Source organism: Athene cunicularia, assembly GCF_003259725.1.
Source record: "Athene cunicularia isolate RWA chromosome 1 unlocalized genomic scaffold, athCun1 chr1_part1, whole genome shotgun sequence".
NCBI classification, from domain to species: domain Eukaryota; kingdom Metazoa; phylum Chordata; class Aves; order Strigiformes; family Strigidae; genus Athene; species Athene cunicularia.
Window position 1 is genome coordinate 44,797,328 of NW_020799091.1, and position 11,493 is coordinate 44,808,820.

The 11,493-nt window shown below is 39.0% G+C and overlaps 1 protein-coding gene across 1 annotated transcript in view; it reads left to right on the plus strand.

Moving 5' to 3' along the window:
- The window catches only part of SLAIN1 (SLAIN motif family member 1), a 48,066-nt gene extending 38,477 nt beyond the window's left edge, over positions 1-9,589 (plus strand). Inside the window, exons 4-6 of the mRNA XM_026843124.1 lie at positions 3,212-3,376; positions 5,263-5,563; positions 8,492-9,589. Coding sequence (XP_026698925.1) covers positions 3,212-3,376; positions 5,263-5,563; positions 8,492-8,567 — 542 coding nt within the window. The 3' untranslated portion in view covers positions 8,568-9,589. The remainder of the gene's footprint in view (positions 1-3,211; positions 3,377-5,262; positions 5,564-8,491) is intronic.
- The last annotated feature ends 1,904 nt before the right edge of the window (positions 9,590-11,493 follow it).

Genomic DNA, 11,493 nt, shown 5'->3' on the forward strand with positions numbered 1-11,493 from the left:
GAAAGCAAAGAGCTCTAGAAAGGGAAGGTTTGATACTAGCAGCTTGGAAAAATATTTTTATTTTCTTCTCATATATTTTCAGCAAGTTTGTATCTAGACACATCTCAGTGGCCTGAAATAATATTAAAATGACATAACTCCCACCTTCTGCTTCCATATATCAAGCTCACAAGAGCCAGCATTTCATTTACAAACAAAACGTCTGTAAGACTCTTTCTACTTTTCTTAGGAGATGAACAGGTGACAGAACAAACTTCAAGAGAGAGATGAAAGAGGATGCATCATCTAAGGAGATGAAAGCTGCAAAATGCCATCAAGACGAACGTTTCTGGGTTTTCCCCAAACACAAAACTGACCTGCTATTTTCATTGCTTTTCAGGGCCATTTATCTCAGCAGACACAAGGACCCATCAAAGAAGTAACACAGATGCTCGATGGATGAGAATGTGCAGGTGCAGCAGGAATCTGCTGCCTGAGGACTGAATGAATAAGCAGCAGAGCAGACTGCTGGAAGGAGAAGGGACTAATGAACAGGAGGCAAAAGATGTGGCCACCCATGACATGGAGGAAATCCAAGCTACTTCTGTACCTATCCTTCCTGCTATTGTGGCTGCATCCACTGGACAATTCAAGGCGCAGATCATGCCTGTTGTGGCTGATGCAGTCCTTAGTGAAAGAGCATGTTGTAGAGTCCAAGGAATTCTGCTTATACAACGTGATATGTGGATAGTATTAGAAAAGCTATTTTATGCAGTCCCATCTTTCCTACCACCATCCTGCTGCTCAAAACTTTTTTTCCAAGTGCTGTAATATTGATTTAGGATTTCAGGACTAGGATTTTAAAGGGTATGCTAGGGCTCCAAAATTAACACTAGCTACAGGCATCCCATATTCATGAATTTTCTGCCGCTCTGCACCAAGGATTGCATCATAGGAAGGAAGTTCCCTTTCCAGTTTGCAGAATCACGAGTATTTCAGAAATAGGGACATAAAGTAGCTGTATGGATGCCATTGTTTGCATCCCCAGAACAGTTTGGGAAGTCTGAAAACCTTTATCACTGTTATGTCAGTGATATTAGTAGCACCTGACTGAACCACAGTGGTAATCTCTTTGCTAATATTCATTGCTGTACCACTGCCAGTGTCAGCGGTGAGTCAGCGAAGCACAACAACTCTAACTCTTTGATGAGGGATTCTGCTCCTTTGTTAGCATTTGGCTGTACTGTAATTTCCAGGAACTCAAACCTTGCATTTTCCTTTCCTGCACTGAACTCCTCCCTATCTTACCTCCCATACCTACTGTTTGATTTCAAAGATATGAAAATGTAGTGTATTTAATTCACAGGAATATTTAAACTATTTCCTAGACAACAGTGGTTTTCTGTCACATCATCTATGGTAACTGAAAGTCAGCCTTGGTTGCGAGGGAAGAGAATAAGGTCTCATCATTACAGGACTAGTGTGAATGGCAGGTAGAAACTAGTAATTGGGACTCAGGACTTGAGGGTATTAAAAATGCTGGATCTTTGACGTAGAAGGATATTTTTTACTATTTGCAGAGTTCTGCACTAGTTCTTTTTTATAACAGCTAGAGTTGTAGCTTTGCTGTGATACAGTTTGCTGGAGTTGCATAGGCATCGCGCATATTGAAGTTACTGTTAGTGACTACTAATACCTTGTGTAGATAAAACTGTATTGTCACTTCTTATTACTCATCAGCTGTTAGCAGCTTTAAGGATTGGAGGAGCTCATGATGGTGCTAAATAGGTTATATATATTTATATGGACTGATAAACAGAGATTCCTAAGTCAATTAACTGTTTCTGTGGACTGAACTTGCTCTGTGTGAGCTAGGAGGTCGACCAAAACATCAATTCCAAGCTGTGTGTGATGTGTCATTCCAGTGCATAAATCCAAAATGTCGATCCTGAAATGCCATGCTTGCCATTGGAGAGCAGTCTAGCTGCCTGTCAGAAAACAAGTATACCCCTGCTTTCTGTTGCAGTACTGCAGGCAGACATCTGCCAGGAGCTGGAACCTACGGCAGGGGCAGGACCTGGTGGCCTCAGTGGTGACAGCAGTACCAGGAGAAACATAGCCACCTCAGCAGGGCCCAACACTTGTGCTCCAGAACCTGGCCAGGAGGCCACAGCGTTAGTGGTGTTGTCAATGACAGTTTAATGAATGATTTGTTACTTCCACACAGCGGTACTTTACTGAAGTCTGTCATGTCACATGAGGCAGTTAAGACCATGTCATTCAGTGTGTGCCTTTCTGCCCTCGCCAGTCTCTTCTGGTTATACAGAATTGAGTTATCTCCTTTTGGCCCCACAGCAGCAGAGACCAAAAGAGCTTAACCCTAGGTTACCTAATGCTGTTGTGGTTGGGAAGTCATCTTGAGATGTCAGACTTGGTTTCGGCTTCTGTCTCCAAATCAACTAGTGTGAGTGGGGTTGCAGACATCTTCTGACCTCTTAGCTGTTGGACTTGCCCCAGAACCATTTGGGGCATTTACAGCTTTCTTTTCGTGAAAGGCCTTACAGGCCTGTTCTGAAGATACCCACAAATCAGTCATCACGATGGGGTAGGAGGGAGAACCACCAGATTTGAAAATCCTGATGTCAGTCCAGGGCTCCAAGCAACTGAACAGCATCAAGACTTAGCAGGTTTTGCACTTGGCCACCTGCAGAAACTTAACATGCTAATAAGGTTAGGTACTGAACGGAATATTTTGCATCTCATTGGCACACGAAAACAAGGCTTTAGTCACTTAGGATGGATTCATCTTACCTGTCTTTATACCTCCACAGTGTAGATGCCTGTGTCTGATTTTGTCACTGCAGCCTTGCTTTGTCTTCACCGCAAAGAAACAGGCACATTTAGGGCATGATTCACCTGACCTACTTTACACACTTATGTGAAACTCATCCTTCTTATGACACTTTAGTGTTTAAATCCTTGTGATTCCAAAAATGTAATTCTTATTGCTGTCTTTAAAATTATTTGTGAATAATCGTGTTGTTACTATAGTCAGAAGGGTTCAATTGGTAGGCTATCAATAATGTATTCATATTCTTCCTGCAGAGCAAAACCTTTCTTTGTGTTGAAGTAATTTGTCGTAATTTTGATTTCTTACAGAATTTATTCAGAGGCTACTTGTGTTTTTTGAAAATTCTGACATGACTGTGGATGTTATCTTCTTTTGCTTCAGATAAACTTCGAAGAAGCATGCCTAACCTCGCTCGGATGCCAAGTACCCCCACCATTAGCAGTAATGCTGGCTTTGCTAGTTCTCCAGTCACTGTGAGGAACAGTCAGAGCTTTGACTCCAATTTGCATGGGGCGAGTAATGGGATTTCAAGGATGCAGTCATGTAGTAAGTACCTGTGTTCTTCGGCTGCGTGAAAGGAATCGGTAGAGTGGTAAAATACATGTCCCAGTCACTGATCCTCTGCTTCATGAAAAATTAAAAGCAGACTGTATTCCTTTTGCACCAGATTTTAATATAGCTCAGGATTCTCAAAGTTTCTGTTTTGGAAAACAAAATCTGCCAATCTTGTTATGCGGTATTGAGTTTCATCCTTTTTTTTTTTTTCTTTGCCCATTGATCTTGTGTCAACTTTGAAACTAAAAATAATAATTACTAGTATTGCAGAAGCACTGATAATACAATTAATTCATATAAGCTTACACTTTTAGTTTTGATACTAGAATTGATAACTGCTTTTCTTGGTAATTAATAAAATGCTGGTTTTACAGTACACTGTATAAATACTATTTTAAAATACATGGTGACTGAAGTTAAGCCACTTTCTTCCAAGCAGATGTGATAAACTGAGGGCTATATCCTCGAGTATAATATACTTACTGAATGGGGGAATTAAAATAACTCTCTAGTAAGTTAAATTTAGTTGAATTCTTGATGGGGGGATGGATGTTCAATTGTTAATGTAGAACATGAACAAGACAGGTCAAGATCCAAACTCATCTTTTCTAGCACAGTGGATGAAGTACTCTGAGAGGAAATGGAGTAAGTGGATTTCACTGGACACAGGCAGGAGAAAGGATTTAACTTCTGCCTCCCATATCCTGTAAAATTTTGGAGGGAGAAGACAAAACTGTTTCCTGTGGGTGTTTTCTTTCAAATTTAAGCAGAATTTAGAAGTGTCAAAACTATTAAATTGCATTTTTTCTGGAAAATATACTAGACTGATGGATTTGGTTTTTTATTTCTCTCCTGTTTGAATAGGAGACTGGAAGTCTTGTTCAGGTTCCCACTTGAATTTGCATGGTGGTGCATTGAGAGTTTAATTTTATTTACTATTTTAGAAATCTATATTTCTAAATATAATCTGTGTTTATATATATTTGTGTATAAAATGTGATTTTTCTGAAATCATTTTCTGAAAAACATTTCTAATAATTTTCTGTGCTGTGGGATTTAAGGAGCTGTGTTATGATGAGTTCCATAGCAATATATTGCCAGCAATGTTTAATGGAATCACATATCAGTATTTTCTCCTGTGTCTTTAAATGATTTTAAGATGTCCTCTTTCAAGTCTTTGAAAAAGGATTGGCCTGCATGTGGTATGTTAGTTTATGCGCTTCAGGCTTTTGAGAGTTTGCTTTTGATATGTGGAGTCTGAGACAGATGCATGTCTGATGTACACCAGAGGGCAGGATTGTGTAGAAAATCTGTATAAAGCTTCTGGAACCCATAGCATTGATTTAAAATGACAGTTTACATAACATTGGCCTTGGAATATGCTGTTATATTCAAAACCTTTTTATAGCCTTTTTATTGGTTTTATACATAAAGCTTAGACTTCTCTGATGTTTTATAATGCTTTAATGTGATGTTCCTTAAACAACATGTGGTTATTACAAGTAACCTTACAAAAATATAAATGTTCTAACAGTAATTAATTTATACTTTTAGCAATTTCTCCTATTTAAAGCTCTAAATGAATAGGTAGAATTAGTGTGCTTGTATTGGCTAATGAAACCTCTTTGAGGGGAGAAGGGATGAGTATGTGGTGGGATTTTTGTTCAGGATGGGAATGGAACAGGGTATTTTAGTTCAGTGCAGTGTTACTGGACACAATACTGGATCCGGGGGGTTTTCAGCAGTTTATAATTAGCAAGTAAATTGCATAATGATGTGTTTATCCCTATTCAGATCTATCTAAAAATGAGCATTACTAACTGGCCTCATCTGTTGCATACTGAAATTGTTCCTTCCTTTTCTACCACTCTTTACAGTTCCATCACCAGGACAGCTTCAACACAGAGTTCACAGTGTGGGACATTTTCCAGTGTCTGTCAGACAGCCTCTCAAAGCTACTGCCTATGTAAGCCCAACCGTACAAGGTGGTGGTAGTAGTAGTAGTAGTAGCAGTATTCCAGTGTCCAACAACTTGCAGTTATATTCTAACACTGGGATCCCAATGCCAAACAAGACTGCCAGTCAGGGAATTGTAGGGCGCAGTGCTCTTCCAAGACCATCGCTGGCCGTCAATGGGAGTGGCATACCCAGAAGTAAAATTGCACAGCCAGTTCGAAGGTAAGAGTTAAACAGACCTCCTTCCCTATGTGGATGGCTTTGGTTTAGATTGTGTTGTGGTTTTTTTTAATCCTCAGTATGAAGCTGGGCTATAATACAGAAGAGTTTCTAGCTCCCCATGCTGAGTCACTGAATGGGTGAAGACTTCTTTCCAGAAATAGTGGTGGACAATGCTTGCTGGTAGTTCCTAGTAAACTATGATAACTGATAGAATGTAATCACATATAAATAAGAATAGCTTTCTGCCCATCAGTAAGAAATCAGAAGAAATGGAAACCTCATAGCATTAACATATGTGGCTTGCCTTCTTCCAGACTTGTGCCAGCGGCTATTTCGTCACAGGATGAACCAATCTTAGAGTACTCACATAGAAAGACTTGCATTCCTGTTGTAAATGGCAGTAGACTGTAAGAATGCAACTTGTGACAGTACGGCATTGTGAGAAGGAAATATCCTGGATAGTACAGTCTTGTGTTGAACCAGCATCTTTTCAATTCTAGCTTGGAGACAGAAGCCAAACAGGGAATCCTGGAGTGTGACATTCTTGCAATGAGCTATACTGTTAAGCAGATGCATTTTTCCAAGAGAATTTAATCTCCAAATGATTTTTTGGCAAGCAGTAAAATAAGCTTGAGGAAAGACACCGTGAGACTGTTTTAATCACTTTATCACAGCCATCAGTTAAACTCTTATCTGTATGTTCTGTGATTAATAGGTGATGAAGTTTCTCAAAGAGAAACTTCTATCAGCTTGTGTCAACTCTTCCAACTATTTATTTCCATCACACGCATCCTTCCTCTTGTGAGAGTCCACCGTGTGGCCACCTGGTTTTCTATTGGATGAACTGTCACTGTTAAACTCTCACCGTTTTTACACTTTTAACTACGTACTGGCTAGATCCAGAATGAGTTCAATTGCTCACATTCTCTCTTTAGTTGAGTTACTTGGGGATTATACCAGTGTGACTGACAACAGATTTTGACCAACCGCAGTGAAACTTTGATAAAGAGCTGTCAGGTTTCTCCTTTGATGAAGGCTGTACCGTGAGATTTCTGTTATAACCTCCTTTGCTCTCTGCTGGAACTCTCTCTGTTAAGAGTTCTTTTATAGTAGAGGGTTTTCTTTCTTCTTTTCTTTTTCCTTTCCTCCACTTCATATTCTTCTGCAGAGCTCGTAAATCTTTCATAGCAACATACGAGAAAGAGAGACTTTCTGGTCCATGAAGATCAGTCCCTTGCTATTTTGTAACTTTTCATACAATAGACAATATTAAAGAAAAATAAGAAGTTTCGGGACACACACACACACACACACACACACACACTATGCTCAACACTGTTTTTATTAGAAGCTGATTCAAATCAGTAACAAAGCTATTTACAGTCCAGAAAGTCTGGGCTCCTGTCTTCTTACCTTCAGATGTACCTTAGCAGCATCATATGTTGCCATAGAGCCAGACCAATGATCTGTGAAGATTGATAGTCTTTGCACTGTGGGAATGACAAGTTTATAGAATTCTAAAAGCACGGGCAGATTGGAGTTAAGCCTACCATTTTTTAAGACCCTCATTTCGTTTTATTTATGTATGTGGAAAATAAGGGCAGTTTCAGTTCATATGGAATTTTCTTGGAAGGAGTTTAGCTGTCAGAAGAAGACTTTCTCCCTTTTGATTTTTGTCACTCTGATCATTTCTAAGGAATGGTATTTCTGATTATCAGTTCAAGAGTCTAGCTTCTTTGGGTGTATGGGAAATTAAACAATGTTTTTAGTCATGACTTGATTAAAAAGTAGAACAGGCCTTTTGTTTTTTAAATAAATCCAATGTTCAGGGAGAAGTGCACATTCAGAGTAAAGTTGTGTCTTCGTATCTGTGGCCAGACAGTTAGGCAGCCAAGTTATTGGCATTTTATATACTTAAAATAGGTTGTTAGACACTTTGTATAGGGCTTGCATTCAGGAACTTCAGTTTTTACTGCATAGGATCAAACACAGGATGAGGGAGTGCTTTTGATAATTTGTGAAATAAAATTGTAATGGCCAAGATAACCAGTTTGGCTAAATATTAACTGCTTTTCTCCTTGCTGTCAGAGATTCGTATATCCACAAGCAGTATAAATAAATTCTGGTGTAACTAAAATATGGTTGTGGCAGATTAGAGATAGCCTGCCTCATCACCAGCAAGTTGGCAGTCAGACAATTTTTTTTCCTTTTTTTAATCTTATTTGAAACAATTACCTCATTAGTACTTGGAAGGTTTGGAAGATGGTCATCAAGCATGTTATAATAAGTCCTCATTGATTAGTGAGACACATAGGTCAGGTGTGAGGGTGGAGGCCTGGAGGACAGCAAGTTCCCTGCAGGAGTAGTGGTGCTGGGGCTGGCAGCTCTCTGACTTCAGCTGTGGGATGGAAACACGTCATCATGTGTCTTGGGTAAGAGGGTCTGGAGCAGGACTTAGTAGAATTCTTCAACTGATAAGATGCCAGAATTCTTCAGTGCCTGCATAGTGTTTTTATAAAAGTGCTGTTTTCTCATGAGCATGCTGAGCTCAACAGCTTTTTTGGAGAATATTCCCCATTAGATCTCTGCTGTTTGTTGTGAGACAGGTTTTTATCATCTTTAGGCCTGAAAAGCCAAATCTTCCCATTCAGAGGGGTCTCATGCATCATGACAGTTATTCACCAAACTCCTTTTTACAAAACTTTGGCCCTGTTAAGACCAGTAACAGTAATGGGGTCTCACTGGAAGTGGCCTTAATTTCACCATAGATATTTACATTTGCATTAGCATGGAGCCAGAAATATACCAATAATGTGTCTTAAGTAAGCCACAAAGCCAGTGTCACTGCAGAAGGAAATTAATTGTTACCTTGATCTTTCACATGAAACATGACTTCCTTTACCTTTTTTTGTCATTCTGTTAATACAGTTTTCTTCAGCCTCCAAAGCCACTTTCGTCACTCAGCACGATGCGGGATGGGAACTGGAGAGACGGCTGCTATTGATGAAGGATGCCCATCAACGCTGGAAAATAAATAATGTGGATTTCATTACCCAGCTGGCTGGGTAACAATGATTTGGAAAAGGAGGGTCATACAGTATTATTTCCCCCAGGATTTTAATATGTAACCATCCATAATGCAATGTCATTTCTAAAAAATGAACATCTTATCAAATACTAAATATTGCACTTAATCAGTTACATGAACAGCTGCACTCTTATCAGACTAACAATGGCAATGTTGGCATTTGGAACTGAAGAAAGTAGCATATATGTGCAAAGTACTAGAATATTTCCTTGGAAAGAACTAGGAGATAATGCTTTTGGGCAGCTTGACCATACTGAAATTCTGAGATAATTTATTCAGTGTAAAGGCATCATGCATTTTATTTTGGATTTGGGGGGACTTATGTATGTGCTTGAATTTTTTTCTAGTGTTTCCAGTACATTTTATTTTGTATACTTAAGTTCATTTAAACTTGCCTGAACCTTGAATGACAGAGAGATAATTTAACTTTTCTGTGCCATAAATAATATTTTTGGGGTAATGTACTTTTTTAGCGCTAGGAACATATCTTACAAATCGTACCATTGGCAATACAAAGCAGTATATTTATGTTGCAGAAGCACACAAAAAGTAGCATTCACTGGAAATTGCCATCCAGCTGGGTCAGCGTGGTTTTGTTGGTCTTTCACCGTTTGTTCAATTGTTAATTTATTGTCATAGTGTTTTGTATTTAAAATGGCAGCATAAGTCACATTGCACTTACAAAGATACAGTGATCTCTAAAACTACAGTTGATTTTCAGTACTTTATTACAAAGAATTAAATTGTAACGTTTTATTAACAGTTGCTTATGGAAAATGAGTTTTAATGCGAATAAATCTTTTTGATAGATCTTTTACAAAATCCAATTGCACTAATCAATGCTTTCTTATAATGGCATATGACTTAATATTTGATTACAACTGTGTATACTGCTGTTTTGGAATGTTTCAGAAATAAAGAATCTATTTCAGCAATAATGCTGTTCTTGAGTGTGCAATGTAACCATTGTCAGAATTTAGCAACTGACATTTACTTAGCTCCTGAAGTTTTTATTAGCGTTTTATAAAGATTATGCCGGATTTTTGCAAATTACAACTAAATTCATCTGAAAACTTCTGAATTGCTTTTTAAAGTTATGTTATGAAGCCATAATATGCATAGAAGACAAATATGTATTATTTTTAAATCGATCTTGATAAGATCTTAAGAATTCTTTTCAATTTAATGTTCAGATTCTGCAAGTGCAATGGGAAACAGAGATTTTGTACCAAGTGAGTCTTCCACCATGGTGCTGACTTTCCTCTTAATTTTGCTCGGAATTTGTTCAAGGACCTGCAAGGTAAAGGGCAAGCTAAAATAAACAAAATAGAAGCATTTAGCGGTGAGTAAAACCTTCATGCACTGAGAAGTGATTGTATAGTAGTGCAGCAGTATCCCTGCACAGCATAGCATTGTTTAACAGAGATAAACAATTCATTTTTCACACTTCAGTTCTCTTAATCCAGTTAAAATCCATTAAAAACAAAACAAAACAAAACAAAAACCGACAAACAACTGTTGAAGAGAGTATCAAGAAATAGTCCAAGGAAATTACCTCTTCACAGGTAAGTATGTCAGCAGGAGTATGCTAAACTCATCTTCCTCATCAGAAACTTTCAATTGGAAAGAACCAGAAACTGCTGGTTAAAGCAGTCATTTGTGGACAATCAATATGGTCTTGAATGGTTTATTTTACTTACAGACTGATTGTGTCAGGGATGCAGAGCCACCTTGGGGGTGCTTTGCTATTTGCCTGCGACAAGGAGGGCTGCAGAACCCCCCAAATTAATAAATTCACCTGGCTTCTGGTGATAGGGAACCAGCGTGGTGTTTTTCATAGAAGATGGCTGGAGTCCAGTGGCAATGATCAGCTTCTGCTCATTGCTGGCCCTACCAGCTCTGGTCGGAGCTGTCTCTTCACAACGTTCCCTAGTGCCGGGATTTTATGCTTGTTCCTCCAATTATCAGGGACACCACAACCTCACATTACTCTAGATTTTTGAAATAGATTGCAAGTGTTGGAGGTAATATCGACATGTACGCTGGAGGGCAGTATATACTTTGAAAATGTTTCTTTTTAGTAGCTAAAGCTGCTCTACTTTCCAGGCTCTTGGTTTGAACCCAGTGCATGTTTCTTCCCAGTGCTGTTTATGTATGATGACAGCATGATAAAGGAAGGTGCCCAACTGTTTGTGATTTGCATTTTTTAATTTCACACTACAAAATGTGTCATGAACTGGAGAGCCAGGCATTTTGGGTATAATGAACTCTTTGAGAAGATGCAGTTGTTTTTTCCTTTTTTAATTGTCCTGTTCCCTTGCAGTACATTCTTTTATCATGTCAGGATTTGGTAACTTTACAGCTTTGCTGTTTGAAGTGATTTTGTCAAGTATCTGTCATGCTGGATGCCATCAAACTTTCGGAGGAAACCCAACGTGTGAGAAGCTTGATCTCTTTCTACACTGAAAGAATCAACATAATCAGTCATTTCAACCATGGACTGTGGTACTGCTGCTGTTTGCCTATAGGTGAGGGAGCTGGCTGTCTCCCCTTCTCCCCTGAGAGTAGGATCGAGGAACCAGATACCACTGCACAGTGCCCAGGGTGTCACATACTTCACCACGGTCTCACTGGGAGCAAAATGTGGAATGTGCAGCACAAAACCACTTCTGTCACGCTCAGTTTTGTGAGAGGCAGAATCTCCTCCAGGGCAATGGGAAGCAGGAACACCACGCAGTTATGTTTGAAAATACTCAAGCTTATTTTTCACAAAGTTTAATTTCTAAATATACAGAGCATTTGAGAACTCTCTCTCTCTGCCCCCACCTTCCCCCCCCCTCCT